The sequence below is a fragment of the Sminthopsis crassicaudata genome, chromosome 1 (assembly GCF_048593235.1).
Source record: "Sminthopsis crassicaudata isolate SCR6 chromosome 1, ASM4859323v1, whole genome shotgun sequence".
Lineage (NCBI taxonomy): Eukaryota > Metazoa > Chordata > Mammalia > Dasyuromorphia > Dasyuridae > Sminthopsis > Sminthopsis crassicaudata.
The window spans coordinates 447124545-447149282 of NC_133617.1; the positions used below are offsets into that span (position 1 = coordinate 447124545).

Consider the following 24738-nt stretch of genomic DNA (forward strand, 5'->3'; position numbering starts at 1 on the left):
GGTGAGGTAACTTACTCAGTCACACAGATAGGGAGTGTTAAGTGTCTGAGGCCAGATTTGAACACAGGTCCTCCTGACTTCAAGGATCCACTGCACCACCTAGCTACCCTGATGCAAAAATCTTAAATAAAATATTACCTAAGAGATTACAGAAAATCATTCCCAGGATAATACTCCAAAACTAAGGAGGATTTATGCCAGGAATGCAGGGCTGATTCAATATTAGGAAAACTATAAGCATAGCTGACTATATCAATAACCAAATTAACAAAAATCATATGATTATCTCAATAGATTCAGAAAAAGCATTTGATAAAATCCAACACCCATTCCTATTAAAAACACTAGATGGTATAGGAATTAAATATCCCTTAAATAGTCAGTAGTGTCTATTTAAAACTATCCATAAGCATGATATGTAATGGATATAAACTGGAACCATTCCCAAAAAGATCAGGGGTGAAACAAGGTTGCCCACTATCACCATTACTATTCAATATTGTATTAGAAATGCTAGCTTTAGCAATAAGAAATAAAAAGGAGATTAAAGGAATTAGAGTAGGTAATGAGGAAACCAAATGATCACTCTTTGCAGATGATATGATAGTATTCTTAGATAACCCTAGAAAATCAACTAAAAAGCTATTAAAAATAATCTACAACTTTAGCAAAGTTGCAGGATACAAAATAAACCCAAATATATCATTAGCATTTTTGTACATCACTAACAAAATCCAACAGCAAGAGATACAAAGAGAAATTATACTTAAATAACCATGAATAGTATAAAATATTTGGGAATTTATCTGCCAAGGGAAAGTCAGGAACTATATGAGCAAAACTACAAAACGCTTTCCACACAAATAAAGCCATATCTAAACAATTGGAAAAATAACAAATGCTCTTGGATAGGTCGAGCAAATATAATAAAGATGAAAATATTACTTAAATTAATCTATTTATTTAGTGCTATGCCAATCAAACTCCCAAGAACTATTTTACTGACCTAGAAAAAATAACAACAAAATTCATCTGGAAGAACAAAAGGTCAAGAATTTCAAGGGAACTAATAAAAAAAAAAATAAATGAAGGTGGCCTATCTGTACCAAATCTAAAACTATATTATAAAACAGTGGTCATCAAAACCATTTGGTACTGGCTGAGAAATAGACTAATTGATTAGTGGAATAAGTTAGGTTCACAGGACAAAATAGTTGATAACTATAACAATCTAGTGTTTGACAAATCCAAAGACCCCAACTTTGGGATAAGAATTCACTCTGACAAAAATTGCTAGAAAAATTAGAAACTGGTATGGCACAAACTAGGCACTGACCCACCTTAACACCATATACCAACATAAGGTCAAAATGGGTTCATGATCTAGGTATAAAAATGATATTATAAATAAATTAGAAGAACATAGGATAGTTTACCTCTCAGACCTGTGGAGGATGAAGGAATTTGTGATCAAAGAAGAACTAGAGATCATTATTGATCACAAAATACATAATCTTGATTATATTAAGTTAAAAAGATATACTGCAAACAAAACTAATACAGACAAGATTAGAAGGGAAGCAATAAATTGTGCAAACATTTTTACAGTTAAAGATTCTGATAAAGGCCTCATTTCCAAAAATATATAAAGAATTGACTCTAATTTATAAAAAATCAAGCCATCCTCCAATTGATAAATGGTCAAAGAATATGAACAGACAATTTTTAGATGAAGAAATTGAAACTATTTCTAGTCTTATGAAAAGGTGCTCCAAATCACTATTGATCAGAGAAATGCAAATTAAGATAACTCTGAGCTACCACAACAGATCTCTTAGATTGGCTTGTGTTAGGTAACAGGAGAAGATAATGATAAATGTTGGAGGGGATGTGGGAAAACTGGGACCCTGATACATTGTTAATGGAACTGTGAATGAATCCAACCATTCAAGAGAGCAGTATGGAACTATGTTAAAAAAGTTATCAAACTCTGCATATCCTTTGACCCAGCAGTGTTAGTATTGGGCTTATATCCCAAAGAGATCTTAAAAGGGGAAAGGGCCCCACGTGTGCAAAAATGTTTGTGGCAGCCCTTTTTGTAGTGGCTAGAAACTGGAAACTGAATGGATGCCCATCAATTGAAGAATGGCTGAATAAATTATGACATATGAATGTTATGGAATATTATAGTTCTGTGAGAAATGATCAATAGGATGAATCTTTCAAACAGTGGGGTTATCTTCCTTGGACTTTAACCTTTCCCTCACTTAACCGAATCTAAAGTAATAATTCCATTTAAAATCCCTTTTAAATGTGGGCCTGGGCCACTAGAAAGTCATTATCTGGCTTCCACAGCTGTACCTTCAATTAATGAATTGTCATGTGTGTGCTATCCAGCACTCTTGTTGTGTGCCATTGATCTGGGGTCAGAATTATAGATATCAAAGTTACCTGAATTTAGATGTGGTTGCAATTATTTGATATTTTGGCTGGTGGTAAAAATAGATTGCTAATAGCCACCTTGTTTTAAATTGCAGATTACCGTATTTCGAATGGGATCAGAAGGTCACCAGGACATTGATTTAGCAATCCTGACAGCTTTACTCAAAGGTAAAAGAACTCCTGGATTCAAAGAGTAAATTAAAAGTAAAAAAATAACCCACAGCAAATTATCTCTATAATCTCTGGATTCAAGAAATAAATTATGAAACAATCTATACAATAACAGTGATGATTTCTACCTTAAGCTATTGTCCCTATTATAAAATTCTGGTAAGGCAGAGGCATTATTATAATTACTACACAGATTTATATATGCTGTAGGAATAAATAATGCTATCCTGTAAACATACTATGTTGGATGAAGGTCTAATTCAATAGGTTTCACCTATAAAGTGGACTTGATTATCCATGGAATTAGATTTGTTCAAATTCAGGCATGGCAGGAGATATAGGGTCTCCAGTTTCTGAAATTTCATCACACATCTTTAGTAAATGTTTTAAATTACATTGACATTTCTACTCAAAAAGCATTTATTAAGCATCAATGGATCAGTCAAGATGCATTTATTAAGTTATTATTTTACTGTGCTAAGACACTGTGCTAAGTTCTGAAGATAGACAAAAAGAGTTCTTTCCCTCAAGTAGTTTACATTAAGTTTTAGACAGTGAACCATAGTGGATAAAGAGTTAGACTCTGAGCCAAGAAGGACTAGCTTCAAATACTTCCTCTGACATATTAATACATATATTAATATATGTGACTCTAGAGAAATTATTTCATCTCTCAAAGCTTCCCAAAGACCATAAATTACACAGAAGATACTGATCTTCAATGGGAGATGACATTTCCTCACTGGGAGTTCTTGTATCAGTGAAGTTGCAAAGCCAATCCCATCCCACATTTAAGATAGTACATTACAGGGAAGTTATATACCACCTTTGATGGTAGACACTGTGCTTAGCACTTTACAAATATTTTATCTGAACATCACAACAATCCTATAAAATATGTGCTATTACACCCATTTTACAGTTGAGAAAAATGAGGCAAACAGAAGTTAAGTAACTTATCCAGACTCACACATCTAGGAAGTATCAAAGACAGGATTTGAACTCAGGTCCTGAGAAACTGCCTAAGCATCTGGGTGGTACAGTGGATAGAGTGTTAGACTTGGAGTCAAAAAAACTTCAATTTAAATCCTTCCTTAGACACTTTATTTGTGATTCTAGAGGAGTCACTTAACCTGACTCAGCCTTAGTTTCCTCATCTATAAAATAGAGATAATAATACTATTTTTCTCTTGGAGTTGTGAGGCTCAAATTGGATAATACATGTTAAGCACTTTCTGTCCCCGACCATCCGTGTAAACTATTCTACAATGCCAGGGCCATACATACTAGTCTTCAGGATATCCCCAGATACAGCCTTTCTTTATTAGTAATCTCAGCAGGGATTAGCAGGAAGCAAGAACAAGAGAGTGCAAGAACAAGTGTATGTGTGTTTGCCTGCATGTCTCTCTCTCTCTCTCTCTGGACTTAAAAGTGGTTATTTATATTTACTCTCCTCTGGGATTATCCCATGCCTAGCCCACTGCATAGATGTATCTGCAGAAGGGAGATACCTAGATTAGTGCTGTATCCTAAGAAGATATCTAGCAAGAGAACACATCCCTTGTCAGCTCAAGGAACCTTTAATACCTATAAGATACAACCACTTGCCTCAGAGGCCAAGCCCCTTTTTAACTCCTGGGCCCACCCTACTAGCTGGCATGGTATACATGGCAATTCTCAGAGAAGGAGAAATGTCCCTAACAACTTTCAAGCTTTAAAGTGCTATATAAATTAATATTATCATTCCTAAGTAAAATCTGGGTATGCAAAGACGAGGGGAAAGTCAGTTCCTACCCTCAAGAAGTCTATACACTATTGAGTGAGGGATATATTATAGATATAGATATAATGTGTATTATAGATTTGTATATCTATATATACATATACATGTGTGTATATTATTTTCCCAGTTATATATAAAATCATTTTTACATTTGTTTTTAAAACTTTGAATTCCAGATTCTCTCCTTCCTCCTTCCCCACCCTTCCATTGAGAAGGTACATGTAAAGTTATACAAAACATTTCTATAAAAGCTATATTGCAAATATAGATAGATAGATAGATTTCCCAAAAAAAAATCTCAAGAAAAATAAATTTTAAAAAATATGCTTCAATCTTTATTCATACACAATTCTTTCTCTGGGTATGCATAACATTTTTTATTGTTAAATCCTTTAGAATAATCTTGGCTCATCAGCAAAGTAATAGCAAAGTAATTCACAGCTGATCATCCCATAATATTGCTATTACTTTGGACACAGTACATTTCATTTTGCAGGAATTCAGGAGTTTTTCTGAGAGCATACTGCTCATTACTTATTACAGAACAATAGTATTCCATCATAGTACCATACCATAATTTATTCAACTACTCCTCAATTGATGGGCATCCCCTCAATTTCTAATTCGCTGACTTGAGAAAAAGAGCTGCTGTAAGTATTTTTGTACATACAGATCCTTTTCTTTTTTTTTTTTTTGTTTAATCTCTTGGCATACATGCCCAGTAGTGGTATTGTTAGGTTAAAGGATATACATGATTTTATAGCCCTTTGGGCATAGGTCATATTTTGTGATCATTTATCAATTGGGGAATGACTCTTTTTTATAAATTTGATTCAGTTCCCTACACACTTAAGAAATGAGAAACTTGCTTCAAAATTCTTTTCATATTTACTGTTGCTAGAGAAACTTGATTCAAAATTCTTTTCACAATTACCATTGCTAACTATTTCTGTCCATTTAATTCTATTTTATCTCATCTTTCACCCTGTCTCTTCTCAAAAGTGTATTGTTTCTGACCACATCCTTCTCCATTATGCCCTCTCTTCTATCACTCATTCTATCACAAAGTCATTTACAGCTGGTCATGCCAGAACACTGCTATTACTTTGTATACAATTTATTTCATTTTGTTCATGGAGGACTTTCCAGATGTTTTTTTTTCCCCTGAGATCATCCTACTCATCATTTTCTAGAGAATAACAATATTCCATCAGAGAAACTTGCTTTGAAATTTATTTTTACAATTACTATTGCTAATTGTATTTTCCCCCATTTATTCTCTCTTTACTTTCACCCTGTCCCTCCTATTCCCCTTCCCTTCCTACTTTCCTTCAGAGTAAGATATAGATTTTTATGCCCACATTGAATATGTGTGTTTTTTCTTCTAGGAACCAATTATGATGAGAGTAAGTTTTTTTCACTCCCCCCTTATCATGAGTCTTTTAGAGTAGCCTTGCATCTTCCCCTCTACTATACAAGCTCTTTCTTGCCTCTTTTGTGAAAGATAATTTATACCATTGTCCCTTCCCCTTTCTCCCAATACGTTCCTCTCTCGCCCTTTCATTTTTTTTTTTTTTTTGGATATTGGTATATATAATTTATAAAGGAAGTAAATATAAAACAAATGGAGAAAGGAAAGTACAATAACATTGAGGGTGATAAGATGAAGTACTGTATAGGAAGTAGCATCTGAATAGGACTACAGAAATCAGATATGATACCTCAATTAAGGTTGGCAATAATCAAGGTTCCAAACAAACCCAGCTCCCTCTAAAATGAATTTTTCACCTTTTATCTTAAATGAATCCATTTATCAATTTGATAAAGTCTATGGAGCCCTTCTCAACATAATGCTTTTAAATGCATAAAATAAAATACATAGTATTACAAAAAAAAACTACTTATATTGATATGGTTATCAAAATATTAAAGAGTTCATCACCTCCCGGGTAAGATTCCCCTGCTCTGAAACTCCCTGAAGAACAATCTAAAATCATAATATATAATAAATGCTAGTTGACTAATGCACATGTCACCTTTTTTTAGATATCCCACCAGTTCAGAGATATTTCTGACAGTGACACCAAAAGCTCTCAGGGCTTTTAATGTCTCAGCATAAGTAACCAGAATGGAACCAATAAAAAAGCAAAAGGACGATTTCAGTTCTTGTTTATTTGACTTCTATTGTGTAATTAAACTAACTGACACTTTTGCATTCCAAACTATTAAATAATTTCATGGAGAGATCCGTGGTAAAGGGTTATTGGCTAAACGGTTTAGTAACTCAGTGGTAGAACTAAAACCTCCAAATTAGCATTCAAGAGACAGATCCCATGTTCTAATCCCCTTCTTCTAGCCTTGCTCAAGTTTCCTACTTCTGAACATTTCTCAAATATTTCATTCCTACAAAATAAAACATAACATGGGAGCTGAAACAAATGATTTGGAAACCATAGAATGACCTATGAGTATATAAAGCGTCATTCTCCCTTTTGTCAAAAAATCCTTTTAGTAAAAAATTTCAGTGATGGGTGATAAGAATTCTTGATGCAAATGCTTGTCTATAGTTTTATCTATCTTTATAGAATGTCAAGAATACTCCTAAACAAGTGAAAACCCAAACTAGGATAGCACATCCGTACTTTAATCCAAATCTAATGACAGCAAAAATTATCATCCTATCTAAAACCAGGAAGTTTTCCTTGTCTCAAGTTATCCACTGATCAATCACCAGTTGTATAGTTTGCTACTGTTACAACCCATGGGACTTCCAGACTTAATGATCCACAAAATTTATTTCATATAAAATATTATGGGGGATTAAGGAAAATTATGATTGCTCTAATAAATTAACAATTCTAATTACCATGGTGAACATTATGCAGAAGTTGATGTTAATAGAGTTTATGCCATTAAGAGATTTGTCATTATTATTTTCTGATGGCTTTGAAATTTCTCAAATGCTAATCTACTTGATTCCAAATATGCTCTTAAAACCACGGCTAGTGTATGGTACATTATTCAATATGTACATAATCTAGTCATACTCACAGACATTTCTAAACAAATCAATATTATTCTCCTTATCTTTCATCTGAGAAAATCCATAAGAGAAAATTTACCTTAGGAAGATATGGTGTTGATAACTATGAAAGTAGTACAGGAATATTTGGCAAGTGACTGAAATAAATTAGACTAGGCAGAAAATCTAAACAATTGAGAGAATTGAGAGGATTAAAGGAGGTCAATGGTATAAAGGAAAGGATAAAGGTCGATGAGGAAAAGGAAATAAGCATTTATTAGGTATCTATTATATGCTGAATACTTTATAAATACTATTTCATTTGGAGAAACTGGGACAGGAGAATGCATTTCCTAATTCTCCTTCATGCATGCTTTGTAAAGGTTCAGCAGTTTCTAACTGCAAGAGTCTGAAAACCTCTGACCAGAGTGCCTCAAGGAAAAAAAGTTGAAGGGTTTAGAAAGTTTTATGATTTGCAAGCAGACAAGAAAAAAAAAAAAAACTAACTCAGTTTTAAGCTATACTTGAAGAAGTATAGGCTGAAAAATGAATAAAGTAATCATTTTACCATACTACTCTGGTCAGACCACATTTTAGGAAGGACCTGGACAAGAGTGCATCCAGGATAGTAACATAATTAGTTATTCTTGGCTACATAGGACCTGGAGAGGAAGTTACCATAACAACTGTTTTTGAATACTTAAAGAGTGGAGGAATGATTATATTTGTTCTGTTCAGAAGCAAAATTAGAAGCAGTGGAACAGAAATTACAGAGGCAGATTTAGGCTTGATATAAGGGAAAACCAGGACTAAAGTCATAATTAAGTGTATGACCTTAGGTAAGTCATTTAACCTATCTCCCTCAGTATCTTTGTCTGTCAAATATGGATAATAATAGACCCTAGCTCACAGAGTTTCTGTAAAGATCAAATAAAATGATATTTGTAAAGCACTTAGCACTGTGACTGTCACATAGATACTTAATAAGTATTTATCATCTTCCCACATCTAAAAGTAGAATGGGTTATCTTGGAAGGTGCTGGTCTCCTCAAGTGAAGATATGGTAAGGGAGATTCTTTTTTTTTTTAGTATGACTTGGATTAGACAAACTCGGTGGTACCTTCCAGTTCTTGAGATTTTGTGGTTCTAAGAAATTAAGGACACAGCTATCATTGACCTTGTAATACAATGTCCAGGACTCTGGTATGTGCAATGCCTTAAAATCTTCAGAAGTTTATATTATAGCTAGCTGCACAAAAACATCCTCTAGGAAATATATAGTAGAGAGGAACATAAGCACAAATATACAGGAAAAGTTACCCCATATGATGCAACCCAGCCTTCAAAACACATCATGCAGGCAAGTGGCTCCTGTGGGAAAGGGTCCAACCCTTATAGGATAGACAATCCAGCATAGCTGAAGTAACAATGTACCTCTAAGGAATAAGCAGGAGGCAACATATGCCTAAAAAGTCTCCCCACAATTTCACCTAAGACTGTGGTGAAGACAACCCTAAACCCAAGAGTTTTTGAAATAGCAATGCTTTCAGTCCAATTTCTGCAATCACCAATTCTGGAAAGCAATCTCTGTAGAGCCAAAGACTAGCATCTGCTCCTGTGGGTGCTTTAGCCTTTTCTGTTAAAGGCCCAGATACAAAAGTTCTTGCTACCCAAGTCTGCGACACTGTCAGAATATGCAACAGAGTAAATTAGTATGATTTTATCAGTGGAAATGAAATTAAAGAAAAGGCCTCAACTTCTGTTTTGCCTCTATACTTTAAAAGACCATAAAACCTTTCCACGTCACTTGCTGCTAAAACATTGTGTATGTGTTCCTTCTCCACATCCAGTAATGTGAATTCCTCTGGAGCAATCACTGTCTTATTTTCTATCTATCCCCAACATTTAGCACAGTATTTTGTATATTTATCATTCAGTTGTTTCCAACTCTTCATGACTCTATTTGGGGATTTTCTTGGCAAAGATACTGGACAAATTTGCCAATTCCTTCTCCAGTTCATTTTACACATAAAGAAACTGAGGCAAACAGTGATAAGTGATTTAGCTAGGATCATATAGCTAGTAACTGTCTGAGGCCAGATTTGAACTCAGGAATATGAGTCTCCCTGACTTCAGGTCCAGTACTCTATCTTCTATGGCACCTATCTGCCCCACTTTGCACATGTTAAGTGCTTAATAAATACTTTACTTTATTCATTTATTCATTGGATTTCCTAAAGCTACACAAAGAACTGCACTCTAACACAAAACCCTTTTGCTCTCATTCCTGCCAACACAGTTAGTCCTGAAGTACAATGGGAATCTTGGCTCTAAAACCTGGCTTGCCTCACAGGTGAAATGAGTACTGAGTACTCATTCTGTTAATGAGCTATAGCTATTTCATTCATGCATCATGATTCAATTATACTAAATACCTTTTCTTTTTAGTTCTCTTAAGGGAATCTGTATTTGCAAGCTATAAGTTTATAAGTAGCTGTTCAAGCCCAGAATGAAGAAATGAAGGGAAAAAAAAAAGGACAGTACTAGACTGGGGATGAAAGGACTTACATTGACTCTTTAATTATAATCTTCTTCTGTCATCTTTGGCAACTTTTAGGGAGTAATGATTTCAGATTTCACATTTAACTTCCAAAACAAAGTTTTCATCTAAAGAATAGCAATGACATCTTCTGTTCTTCCTACCTATTCTTATAGGAGCAATGACATCTTCTGTTCTTCCTACCTATTCTTATACTTTATAGAAGTATCCCTATAGAGAACATCAGGACTAATTGTTTGCTGCAGGTGAATCAAGTTGATTCTGAATAGACTAACCCAAAAATCACAGGACCAGGAAGAATCTAAAAGGTCATCTAATATGTTTTTGTTCTTCAGTCATTTCTCAGTTATGCACAGTTCTTTGTGACCCTGTCTAGATTTTTTTTGGAAAAAGATACTAGAGTGTTTTACCATTTCCTTTTCCAGCTTATTTTACAGATGAGGAAACTGAGGCATCATTGGTTTACAAGGTATGAAGAGGCATCTTTTTAATAATCAAAACTAAAGTTTGCACTGGGCTTTGTTTCCCTGGACCATGGAAGAAATACTTTAGTGTAGAATTAATCACTTCTGAAAACCTCTGTATCTTTAATGTAAAATGAAAATAAATATATTTCCATAAGGTTGCTATAAGGAAAATTTTAGAAGTACAATAATAGTATGTTGTTATAATTGTTGTCATTATTGTACTCTGAAAGTCTAAATTATTTGTAAAAACTTAAAGACTTTCAGAAAGTTATGTGATATATTTGAATATATTATAATATTTAATGCATATTTAGAATTAAAACCTGATTATGGATGTAAAGATTTAAATAGATTTCCAAATATCCTGAACTGAGAAATGAAAAATTTGGCCACTGAGATGCCCATTTTAACCAATCACAAGTTTCAGGTTCTCTTCCTCTCTAAAATAAATGTAGTACCATTTAGGAAAAGATGTGCAAAATAATTTGAGATATTTGGGGAAAGGTACTATCTATAATATAAGAAATATGCAACATATATACAAATATATGTGTATATTTAGTAGATTACTTATAATGTTGAGTCTAGCCCCTGAGGGCAATTTTAGGCTGTATTAGGAGATGCATAGTATCCAGCACTAGGGAGATAATACTTTCCTGTTTACACTGTTCCAATCAGTCTATTAAAATGTTATATTCAATTCTGAATACCACATTTTAGAAAGTATGATGATAAACTATTCACTCTTCAGATTTAGGTTAACAGAATAATGTAAGGCCTTGAAATGCTTCATGATATTTATTTAGAAAAATAGATTTAGGGACTCATGATCACTCATAGGTCACTGGACTTATGATTTTTTAGTAGAGCAAATTCCCTGGTAAGCAGAACTCCCTGTACCAATACAGGTTGATGTTTTATCTCTTCTTAGAAAGTTATCTAGAGCAGAGCTTCTTAAACTTTTTCTATTTCAACCGCTTTTCACTCAAGAATATAAATCAAACACTGAAAACAAATCATAATTTTGTGACCCCCACATTCACATATGGGGTCACAAATCACAGTTTAAGAGGGCACAGTCTACAGTACTCATAGGGTAAGAGTCTTATTCAGAATCTCATAGTCAGAATGTGTATGAGACATAAGCCCTAGGTCTTCCTAGCCTGAGGTCAACTTGGTTGTGTATGGCTCAGAATGGTGAGGGGGTCACCATTTAATAAAAAGCTGGAGAGATTCTAGGAACAAAGTAAAAGTTTATTGTGTGCTGTCCCAAGAATCAAGAATTGGAGTCCCTCCCATCTAGCAAGCAATTGAAAGGAGGAGGCACCTTTTAGGACAGGTTTGACACTTTAAATATTCCCTAATGGGAATACCTCTCCCACCACTAACCATCATCCTCAGTAGCTGAGGGTCTTACATTCTAAATGTATTTGGGAACTACCCAAGAAATTGAATTTGACCAATAAGTACATAGTTGCCTATATTTGATCGAAATAGGGAGAAAATGATGTCATGGGAGTATAGCAGGAAGGAGACTTAAGTATATCCTTGAGTCAATGCTCAAAGACCTTCAGGACTACTCAAACTTTGAAGTAGATGAAGCCTTACTCGATTTTCACAACTGTCTTGAAAGATCTCACCTCATCTCGTTCATTTGGTTCGCCCTCCATACTCAAAGGACCAAAATAGCATCACTATGTACAATGTGTCCAACTATGGCTGATCAGACCAATATGAGCTCAGAATGCTCTGCCATATGCCTGATATAGGTAGTCCCTTTGAACATTTAGGGTGCCTTTTCTAATTTTGTGCATGTCATATTTCTTTTGAGCTAATTCAATTCTGCTTTGTTCATAGAGCACAGCACTTTCTCTAATGAAGGCACACCATGCTAGGTGTAGGGTGTGTTCAGGGAAGACTAGTAACTCTGGTATTGATGAGATTAGTGGGGATTTGTTAAAATCTGCTTTTGGTCATGCACATGAACCCAAAATTTTAATTGGCAAATTAAATGGCAATTTGGCAAAAAAAAATGCCCAAAAAATTAATTTTGGCAAAAATGAAAATTTATTGTTGGATAGGAAGCCAGTTTTGTTAAGAGACTGACTTCTTTAGTAGCAAAGTCCTTAATAGTCCTTAAAGTCCCTAATGGCAAATGGAGGCTGGCACTGAGAAGAGAATATTTTCTCAGCAGGCAGGGTTCTAGCAGCTACTTTGGATCTTTTGCAAAGAGTGAGTTTAGAAATTGCCCTTTAAAAAAGGAGTCTTGAGGCTTCAGGTTTCAAGTTGAAAGGAAAGCCAAAGTTCCCAGGCCTAGATACTTATAGGTATCCAACCCAGATCTCCAATTGGAATTCAAAGGGTCTGGCATCCTCAAAAGATAAAAAGGGTGCTTTTTGATCAAGATTTTTAATTGAATAACAACATTTAATTTATCTGCTGGGATATGCCTTACCCAGGAGGGCCTGTGACTCCAAAAGAGATCACAGATCAAAAGGGATCACAGTTTCCCTTCAGAGTGATCATTTTAAAGGGAATACACTTTCCCTCCCCCTTCAGTATGAAAGCTGCTGGGCTAATTATGTATCCCCTATACCACAGTGCATTTGAAAGGAAGTCCTGATTGACTCAGATTGAATAGATTTATATTCTGTTTTGGCAAGAAATCCTGAGGGTCCTCTCCTCCCAGATTTATTTGTTCAGATTTTTTTTTTTAAACTAGGTGAAAGAGGGGATTCTTTGCCTCTCTTGCTACCTATCCTTAATCACTGAATGGTGTGGCCTCAGTCAAACTGAGACCTGTTGAAGACCTTAGACCTTAAAAAGGTCTAGTTCTCTCCTTGTATTTAGGGCCATCTCCACTGGTATCTTATTCTACACCCAGATGGCTCTGGAGGGGAAAGTGAAGCAAGTAACCTTGCACAGCCTCCTTCATCAAATCCAATTCACTTGCGTGTCATGACATCACTTTCCTGATGTCATGGTCCTCTTCCAAAATGAGGACAAACAACAGACTTGGGCAACTGTAGGTGTTCCATAGTGAGCTGGCCAGGATATCTACTCATCCAGTAAAGGAGACTGAGAAGGAATAGTCTAATAGGTATTGAGAGAACTAGGAGACAGCAGTATTGTGAAAGTCTAGGAAAGAAATGAAATTTACCTAAAAGCCCAACCCTCTGAGTCACTAGCATTTAATATTTAACCACAAAATGTTGTTACAAGCCACCCTCATTGTCCTGTCCAACGACAGGATGGTACTACACTCACATTTGTGGTTTTGTTCTATCCACTTCCTTTAACCATCTATGGTTCTCAAAGAGTGAATAACCTTATATCCTCTTCTTTCTGAAGGAGCAGAAAGGATAATAATTACTATACATTTATCTATTTATGTCAAAGAGAAGAGGGTGATAGCATCAAAGACTGAAGAGGGCAAGAAAGATGAGGTTCAAGAAAAGGCCATTAACAATTAAGATATCATTGGTAATTTTGGAGAGAGCAATTTCAGTTGAATGAAGTTGAAAGCCAGATTGCAGAGAGTTTAATGAAAAAAAATTAGAGATACCAAATGTACGTGGCTTTCTCAGAGTGTTTAGTTAAAACAGATTTACTTTGCTCTCAAGGAGTTTGGCTTGGGAATCCTGTGGCAGGTTGACTTAAAAGAAAATAACTTTTTAAGCAAGTTTCTCACCCACCCACCTCCCCTTAGATAAAAATATCTATGCTGCCTGCAGCAAAGGCATGAGTGGTATTGTGAAAGAAGAAACTGGGCCAGGGGGATAGCACATGCAGAATTCTGTTTATTACTTACAAGACCAAAACTTATATAATGATTTAGAACAAAGAAGGTAGTTATAGAATAATCTTGCTTCTAGAAGTTTTTTTTTTTTCATAAGACTTGTTTTTCTTATTTCTTCTTTAATATCATAGTTCATGTTTAATGTCAAAGTCATTCTTCAGGTATTTAATGTATCCAAGAATAAGATTAAGATCATGTTCCCAGTTCCTGGGACAAGGCAGCATAACCCTGGATCCTGAATCAAGTTATGACTCCATCATATCTGAAGCTGTAGCAGGTCTGCTTTTACTCAGATTAATATGATATTAATCCTAAAGAGTCCCAACACATCTGTCTCAGCAACAAAAGGGACTGAAGCATCCCTGTTTCTCTCTAGCAGGAAAAATGAAACAAGGAAACAGAAAACCATAAAATCAGTAGTTCTGATGGTAGTACTCCATTATGCTAATCTCCCTCTGTGGAAATACAGCAAGCTCAAAGAAGAGGTGGAGATTTAAGGAGCTGATTCTGACAGGATAAATCTAGAGTAATTAATATCCTTTAAGGAGAATTGAGGATATGGTGTTCACCCTTTGAGAAGCAAAGATAGCTGGGTACTTCCCAGAGAAATTGAATAGAAAAAAGCCATCAAGGTGAGTGTGGCACTTTGCACTTGTAAATCCTTCTTGTTGAATAGGATCTTGAGGGTGATTTATATTAACATTTTGTAGTTAAATGATTAACTACATTAATAGACTCAGAGGGTTGGCATTTAGGTAAACTGATCATTTTCCTCTGAAGTAACAAAATTGTTTGCATACTATAACATTATAGATTTGCTCTATTCTATGCTGGAAAAGAAAGTAAATCTATTTTAATACTTTTCTTTTCAAGATGAGGAAACCAATACAAACTAAATTAATCTTAGCTAATTTAATGAAGTTAGAGTCCCCAAATTCTACAATTCATTTCCTTTCCTCTACAACTTGTCTCCTCTCTTATATGTGATCATTCTTTGATCTCTAATATACCAAAGGCTAAATTATTGTATGTTTCTGGCTCTCTCATGCTTTGGAATTAGCATCATATATAGACTATTATTTGTTCAGTGTCCTTCAATCTAAGCTAATGCACACTCCTTGAATCCAAATTTCATAGCATTCACTACAGAATGTTATTTTCTTCCTAGAAATGCTCAAACAAGATGAATTTCACCACTGAAATCAACAGGCACATGATCCAAAATATATAGTCATGAGAGATTGGTAGCACCACTCTTCAGAGATAGGCAATTTTTAGTTGTTCACCTAGGGGCATCCTAGCTAGTAGCAAATATAGGGAAGTGGGCCCATTATCTCCCATATTCTGGATTAGCATAGCTTGACCAGCTCTCGAACATATTAAAATACTGGCTTCTCAGAATGTCCATGGTTGGTCCTCCCTGAATGCACCGTCTCCTCATCTAACAGGCTTCAGCTAGGATAAAACCTATCCAAAGACTGTGGAAACACTGGTAGTAGAATTAGTAGCTCCCCTAATTTATAGATGAGGTTGTCAAAGCTGAATCAGAAATTTTTTAAATTCTGAACTCAATTCTTGCACTTGCTGGGCATTGGCATTGACATGTTCCTTGGCAAATCATTTAACCTCTCATTGCCTCAGTACATTATAACTATATGATGTGCAGATTTCCATAGTAGAGTGAGTTTCCACTTTAAAAGTCCCCAATTCTAATGAAAACATATATCTAGGACATTCTTCTCCCCTACAAAAAAACAAACAAACAAACAAAAAACATTAAAAAGCATCTGAAGTTAGTGACACTTACCTATTCTAATGTACTCCTCCCTTATAAGTTATGTCCAAGTAAAAGGAATATGGGATTCAGTATGTCTGAATTCTGTTTTTCTAGAGAATCATTTCCCTACCAAAGATATCCATTTATTTCTAACCTAGTCCCAGGAATGTGACTAAGGATTGTAATGCCGAAAAAACGAAGGCAAGACAGACATTAGAGTTTTTAATATTTTAATAGTGGAGAATTTGGAATAGTGAAGCCACACTAGCCATAGCCAGCTGGCTAAATGGCATTCTTGTCTCAAAGCACCCAGCAAACAGCAAGTAATTCCAGAGACTTTTATAAGATTCCATTGATCAGGGAAACAAAGGCGAGGGGTGAGGCAGAGCACTAGATGATATAAATTCCAGGAAGGACCATATCTTTTAATTCTGAAAGGTTGGGGGACAAGAAGATGGTCTAGCAGGAGACAGGTACTCTGGGCCCAGGAGATACCCAAGTATTTTAGATAAGCCATCTGGAGTTTTATGACTCTTTGATATGCCAGAGTGGCCAAAGCTCCTAATCCCTAATTATCTCAGTCCTCATGATCAGAAAGGGGGAGGTTGCCACCAGGGAAACTGAGGCAAAACAATTCAGAGAAACTGAGACAGGGAAACTGAGGCATAACAAGACTAAGCCCATGCAACTCCATCAAGAATGCCTCTAGAAGGACTAAACAATCATAGTTAAGTATTCTATATTAAGAAAGTGTACTTACTGATTTAATAACCATTGATCTGATATAGAATTAGACAATCTGAGTAAGCCTGGAAATAACTAGGCATCTAATTCCTTAAATTATCCAAGAACAGGGATCAAGAGAAAGCAGGCTTTTTCTGAGGGGCAAGGCTAAAGTACCTGCCACAGAATACAATTAGTTCAAAGCAAAGACATTTAATGAAATATTATGATAAATTAAAGTAAATTGCCCATGGCCACTCAGCTAGTAAATGTCCAAGGTTGGATTTAAACTATGACTTTTCTGATTTGAAATGTAGCTTGTCAGTTCCCTCTCTGATACTCATCTTCCACCATATTCATCTGCTTATTGCTTAAACAAAAGATTAAGTCCCCACCATCACCAAAGGAACAAAGATATCTTCTCCAGGAACAGGAATTCCTAACCTGGACTCACTGATAGATTTTCAGGAGTCTATGAAATTTCCTGGAGGAAAGTTACATCTTTATTTTTACTATTCTCCAACTAAAATTTGGTATTTCCTCCAATTATGAATTTTTTAAAATTCCAAGAAGAGATTCATAAGTTTTACCAGACTAACAAAGGGATACATGATAAAAAACCATTAAGAATCTTTTCCCAGACCCTTATTTATAAGAAATCAAACCATTCTCCAATTGATAAATGGTCAAGGATATGAACAGACAATTCTCAGATGATGAAATTGAAACTATTTCCACTCATATGAAAGAGTGTTCCAAATCACTACTGGTCAGAGAAATGCAAATTAAGACAACTCTGAGATACCACTACACACCTGTCAGATTGGCTAAGATGACAGGAACAAATAATGACAAATGTTGGAGGGGATGTGGGAAAACTGGGACACTAATACATTGTTGGTGGAGTTGTGAAAGAATCCAGCCATTCTGGAGAGCAATTTGGAGCTAAGCCCAAAAAGTTATCGGGCTCTGCATACCCTTTGGCCCAGCATTGCTGCTATTGGGATTATATCCCAAAGAAATACTAAAGAGCAGAAAGGGACCTGTATGTGCCAAAATGTTTGTGGCAGCTCTTTTTGTTGTAGCTAGAAACTGGAAGATGAATGGATGTCCATCAATTGGAGAATGGTTGGGTAAATTATGGTATATGAAGGTTATGGAATATTATTGCTCTGTAAGAAATGACCAGCAGGAGGAATACAGAGAGGCCTGGAGAGACTTACATCAACTGATGCTGAGTGAAATGAACAGAACCAGAAGATCGCTGTACACTTCAATGCTGTATGAAGATGTATTCTGAGGGAAGTGGATATCTTCAACATAAAGAAGATCCAACTCACTTCCAGTTGATCAATGATGGACAGAGATAACTACACCCAGAGAAGGAACACTGGGAAGTGAATGTAAATTGTTGGCACTACTGTTTATCTACCCAGGTTACATGTACCTTCGGAATCTAATACTTGATATGCAACAGGAGAGTGGTATTTACACACATATATTGTATCTAGGTTATATTGTAACACATGTAAAATGTATGGGATTGCCTGTCATCGGGGGGAGGGAGTGGAGGGAGGGGGGGATAATTTGGAAAAATGAATACAAGGGATAATATTATTAAAAAAAAAAGTAAATCATGAAATCAGATAATTTCACCATTAAAAGCAACTTTAGTAGTTGATTAATTAAAAAAAAAATCTTTTCCCAAGTGGAATTTTCTCGCACAACCCCATATGCTTTTTAAGTTAATCAAACAAGTATTTCTGTGCCAGACACTGTATTAAGCATTAGAGTTACAAAGAAAAGTAAAGAGAAAGTCCCTGCCCTCAAGAAGCTTATATTCCAAAAAGAGAAAGACATGAAAAGAATTTTGCATACAAAATTTATACAGAATAAATAAGAGGTAAACTCGAAAAAAAAGGACTTTCTTTGTTCATCACAAATTAAAAATGAGCATCTTTAGCCCCAGATATGAATCCTTTTCAGAAGAATGATCTTAAATGCATAAAATAAAAATACATAGGGTTACTCCCCCCAAAAAAGCTAATTATACTGAAATATCATTTTTAATTTTTTAACTAGTTCATAGAAACCTTATTAAGAATGTCTGCACCAGGCCCCTAGATATTTTATAGCTCTAAATCACTAGAATTATTTATATATGAGGTAAACTGATGGAAGTCAGAACAAATAAGAAGGATATAGAGTACAATCAATAGACTCTAAATAGACATTGAAGTATTCTCATCAGCAAAGTACATGAGGTTTTTTTGGCTGCTCTTAGACTTATTGTGGTTGTTATTTATTCCCTAGTTCTTAGATGTGCTCTATGTATGGTAACTGAATAACCAAGTTCTATAGTGATATGACACTTTATTAAAAGACTATTGGCTCTCTTCTCATCCTATTAGGCAAGACCCCATTTAAGTCTTTCAAAGCAGGAATACCTTTTCTTTGTTAAAAAAAAAAAAAAAAAAAAAAAAAAGCTCCCATTACCTCCCTTGTTAGTTCATTTCATTGTTTCAGTAGCTTTTAGTGTCAAATCATCTTTGCTTTCAAAATTGTATAAATCATGCCATAAATTATACATATGCCATCTCATTCTGTTTTTATTAGAAATGGACAGCTGACCACTATACTTGCAGAAAGCCTTTCCATCCTTTAAGAGTGAGAGAGTGCCTTAGTCTTTTTTCTTTAGGAAAAATAATCCCAGTTTTTTTTAAATTTTATTTAAAATTCAGCTTAAGCTATATTTCTGACACCTCTTAACTCTTAGCTTTTTAACCAGATCTATTTTAAAATGTAGAGTCCAAATATGGCCTCAGGCCAATAGAAAGAGTCAGATCAGGATTATTTTTTTAAGGAATTCCCATCCATATTCCTCTATATCCATTTCATTCTCTTTCCTCCATAAAGTCCCAGATGTTTCAGCAAATTTGTTTAAAATATCAAGCCATTATGCACACTATTTTTACTTCCATGAAATCCTTAGCCCTAAAGATAAGTAAGATTTATTTAACTTCACATTCTCTCCACAAGATGACCAGAGAGTCACAATCTATTGACAAGTTTCTGATATCAATCAAGAGAGATTCTCTCACATCTGTCCAGCTCCTTTTTTAATGAATAAGATCCAGAATTAACTATGGGAAGCAACATCAGGGAACAGTGCTAGATTTCCTTCGGGTGGCAGAATACAGTTTTAAATCTATGAAGGGTACAATATAAACATCTAAAATCAAGCATACTATATAATACTATCTCATCCACTAATTGCTTTATGTGGACATAACACATTTTGCTATTTATGGATATAAACTTCTTTATCTCATTTGGTATTCATCAAAGTTGAGTGAGGTAGGTTATGCAACTTTTATAGATGGGAAAGCTGAAGTTAAATTACTTTAGCTTGTAAGAGTCAGAGGTTCTATCCCCAACCCATATTTTCTGATACCCAAGTCTTCTATTCTGGAAGACTACCCCCTATATCTTAGATTTCTTTTTTTATATTCCATAATTCCTAGCATATATCTGTCAATATAAAAGATATCCAATTAATATTTGTTAATTAAGTGTTTTTTTAAAATAAATGTTTAGTAGCTATCATAGTGCAGAGTCATTTATTTGGCTGAGAAACGTAACTAGATTTTTTGCGAATCTCATTACCATGGTTCAAGGCTAGCCTCTTTTCTGAAAGAGTTACTTTTGATCTACCTTCAGAACAACAATGGAGAATTGAAACTGATCTCAACAGTGAAGTCTCTGAGTAGAGTAAAAAGAAGATATGGCTATTGTCTCTACTTCTCTTACCTGATGGGAGATAGCATGGTCCACTGGTGTTAGGTTAAGGTTTATGAATTTACTTCTATAGAATGGATCGTTCCCATAATAAGATCTAAGATGCCAAGTTGTATGAAAATGTTTAATATCAACGAATTATGAAAAAGAAAAACAAGAATTGACAATGCAGTTCGTACAGCAAAAGCACCTTAATGCATACTATCATTAATATAACTAGTACAATACAAAGAGATAAATAGACCTTTGTGTGTTGTCTTACCTCATTAGATTGTAAACTCCTTTAAGTCAGGGATTAACTTTTGCCTTTTTATGTATTCCCAGAGCATAGCACAGTGTTTGTGACCTACATAGTAAGTATTTAGAAAATGATTATAGATTTACTGACAATATAAAGAAACTTAAAAGACAGAAAACAAATTCGAGCAAAGTATTTAGAAAAAATCTCAGGAAGTGAGAAATCGATTTTAATTGAAGGAATTGAAGAAAGTTTCAGAAAGGCATGTCATCTAATATGTTCCTTGAAGAAATAAAAAGGTTTCAAAAGGTGATAATATACAGGGAATGCCCTACAAAATATATGGAGGTGGGAGAGAGCAATTTAAAATTGATTGACCTGTTTGGCTAGAATATGAGTTATAAATAGAATGAAAAAATCTGGAATGATAGCTTGGAATCAGGTTTTAAAGGCTTTAAATATCAGGCTCATATTGCATCCTAGAATATTAGAGTAGACATTTTAAGAAAACATATTCACAGGATCATGGGTTGTGAGAACTGAAAGGATCCTTAGAGGATATCTCTAAAGAAAGAGAGGCCATCCTCCTCTTTCGACAGAGAAAGAAAAGAGAGTTCAGAGATGAGAAAGAGCTTGTCCACATTCTCTAATTATTTAAAACGCAAAATATTGTAATGTTCTCTTTGATTTGATTTTCTGGGGGGTCTCTGAGGCAGCCTTTGTTTCAGTTCAATAATCACTACAAGTCGCCAAGGGTTAAAGTTCAAATCCTTTATTGTCTCTTTCTAAATCTTGTCTCATTTCATGGGACCCAGTTAGCTTTCTTAAAGGCTTTCTGGAGTCTTGGTTTCAATGGAGAAACTAAGGAGGACAGGCCTGCCACCACAGTGCTAATGAAGATGGAAATGAATCTCTCTCCTTGGCTCCAAGAGCTTAAACTCCTGCCACCAGTTCTCTTGTCTTCTCTGCCTCTCCATGAACCTAGCTGAGCCTCCTAGCTTATATGCTCTACTCTGAGTATAAACCAATCATTATATCACCAGGAGACCATTATTTGTTGTAAGATTAATTATATGATTATTAGGATTGATTAATCATACTGAATTTAGAGAACTATTAAGCCCCATGCTAAACTAGATAATCATTGTCTCATTAATTCCACTTAGTACTTTGTAAGCATCCTTGTTTCAAGTTCAGAGTTCTGGCCCATAACATCTCCCACTTTCTTTTGTTTTTAGAGCATAGATGATCATGCCCTCCCTGACTTCTTAAGGAGGTGAGAACCCCCAAAAAGGAGGTGATCATACCTTCCTTGATTCCTCAAAAAAGAGGTGAAAACACCATAAAAGGAGCTGACCATGCCCTCCCTGATGTCTCAGGAATGGAGATGAAAACACCAAAGGAAATTGGGGAATCAAAACAGAATAGTGGGTTTTTGAAGGTTCTCACTTGAGACAGGTATACATAAATCCATCAACATGGGAGTTATTACATAAGCACATAGCAATATAGCACAGGCTAGTAGTAATTTAACAAATAACATGAATCAACATGAGGAATTATACATGTCCTAAGTCTTCATGTATGTAGGGAAACCAATGATTCCTGCAGATTTTGAAGTCCTGCATCAGTCTTATCATGTCTCAGGGAATCCAATGATCCCTGCAAGTTTTGAAGTTTTGTAACAGTCTCATTATCAGCCATGCTCTTTCAGTGTCAGATGTTTCTTAGGTCTCCTCCTTTGTTTTGAGGTTTTTCTCTTTTTCTGTCTCTCTCCAGGTGCTGTTGCCACCCATCTTATCCCTTCTCCAAATATAGAAATACAAGCAAACCCTTTCTCCCAAGCAGTCTCTTATATTTACCACTATCTATTCCCTTCTATTTACTGCTTTCTAAATTACTCCACATCACCTGGCAATTACATTGGAGCTGCTTGCACTAGACCCTGCCCTTCTGTTGGGTCAAAAAGCCTGTATTCTCCCCAACTATAATCCCTTTCTCCCATATGATTACTTTTTGGCTGATTGATCATGTAATCCCTTCTTCCATCAGATTGCTTCTCTGCTGCCATCATACCCCACCTGTTTTTTGTTTGAGATCCTGGAGCTGGGCTTCATCTTTCATTTCCCTGGGTCAATTTATATTCTGAGGCCCAGTGGAAACCTCGGTTGCATTTTGGATATAGGGTTTTGGGTCTTATTCTCTCACCCTGTCCTCTCATTCTATCTCTTTGTCTATATTGAGCTTTCAGATGCCAAATTTTTCCACATTAAAAGCATCAGGGTCCCATGACAGTGGTGGGGAGAGAAGGTAACAGTATTTCAACAATCTGAACAATTCTGGAGATGGTACTGGATGCTAGGTGAATATTCTGGCCTCAATGTGATGCCAAGAGTTTAGACCAAGAGTCAAAGCACTAAGTATCCCTGCATGTTCATGGATTGACACTGTCAAAAGCTTCATAAATTTTGGACTGCCTTATTCCAGGGCTGACATTTTTATTGTGGTATTTAGATATAGTGATAGTGTATGTATATATTTTTCTTTTTCATAAAATTAAGGAAAGAGACAGAGGATAAAGTAAGGAAGAGAAAAATATTCTCCACTCATTTCAACAGTTTTTGCAAAATAGAATCACATAATGTCAAATCTGAAGAGATCTTATTTTTTCCTTCAAAATTCATTCCATAAGCATGTATTAAAGTCTTAACTGTGTTCTAGGCACTGTACTGGCATTTTAGAAACACAAATGTAATAATCCCTGCCCTCAAGGAGATTCTATTCTACTAGGAGGAAAGAACATATGCATCAAAGTTAAATGCAAAGAAATTTGAGGGGCACTAGAAACTGGGAAAATTTAAATATAGGTCTTGCAAAGGATATGCTTTCCATTAAAGGAATCTAGAGATTCAAAGAAATGGAAATGAGGAAGAAGTATATTCCTTACATGTGAAGCAGTAAGAAAGGAAGAGAGAAAGAATATCTGCAATATCATTCAATTTGACTGAAAAATCAAGTGCGTGAAGGAGAGTAATGTACAATAAGCCTTGAAAAGATAAGCTGAAGTTAGGGTGTGAAGGGCTTTAAAAGTCAAACAAAGACAAGAGAAGGCAAGGGGAGAGTCATTGGATCTCTTTAAACAGAAAAGTGAAATGGCCAGAAACTGCTTTTTAAAAAAATCACTTTGAGGGCAACTAGATGGCATAGTAGATAGAACATCAACCCTGGAGTCAAGAGAATCTAAGTTCACTTAACACTACTTGTGTGATCCTGAGCAAGTTACTTAATCCCAAATGCCTCACCAAATATATATACATTCACACACACACACACACACACATATATATATATATATATAGAAAGAGAGAGATGTATCTATATGTATTTGTGTTTGTATGTATGTATGTATGTGATATATATATATATATTTATGTATATATATATAAATGTATATATATATAAATGTATATATATACATATACACACACACACACATATATATATATCACTTTGAGAGTTGTATGAAAACAAATAAGAAAGAGGAGAGAATGGGTGCATGGAAATTAATTAGGAAGCTATTTAAGTCAGGAGAGTAGTGATCATGACTTGAATTCATACTTAGGAAGGGGAAGAATAGATGAGATGTTATGAAGGAAGTATCAACTAAGACGTGGCAGATGACTGGATGTGAGAAATAAGGAAGAGATAAGAGTCAAGAATGACTTGAAGTTTGCAAACCTCAGTTACTACTGGAAAACTAGTGGTGCCCTCAATAGAATCAGGGGAAATCAAAATTGTAGAGAAAAACATTTGGCAGAAAAGATTAACAAGTTCTGTTTTGGGCATATTGAGTTTGAAATGTCTTTCGGATTTAGAGCTGAAAGAGATCTTGGGGGTCATCTGCTCATTTTACAGATGAGGAAAATGAAGTCCAAATAAATTGTCCCTTATGCAAGGG

At 35.2% G+C, this 24738-nt stretch overlaps 1 protein-coding gene and 1 long non-coding RNA gene across 4 annotated transcripts in view; one reads left to right on the forward strand and one right to left on the reverse strand.

Annotated features, from left to right (window-relative positions):
* The window catches only part of TRPM3 (transient receptor potential cation channel subfamily M member 3), a 603878-nt gene that overhangs the window by 454621 nt on the left and 124519 nt on the right, over positions 1 to 24738 (forward strand). For both annotated transcript variants that reach the window (XM_074280710.1, XM_074280711.1), the window contains exon 9: positions 2538 to 2610. In XM_074280710.1, coding sequence (XP_074136811.1) covers positions 2538 to 2610 — 73 coding nt within the window. The remainder of the gene's footprint in view (positions 1 to 2537; positions 2611 to 24738) is intronic.
* The window catches only part of LOC141550264 (uncharacterized), a 201983-nt gene that overhangs the window by 68753 nt on the left and 108492 nt on the right, over positions 1 to 24738 (reverse strand). The gene's annotated exons all lie outside the window — the stretch shown is intronic.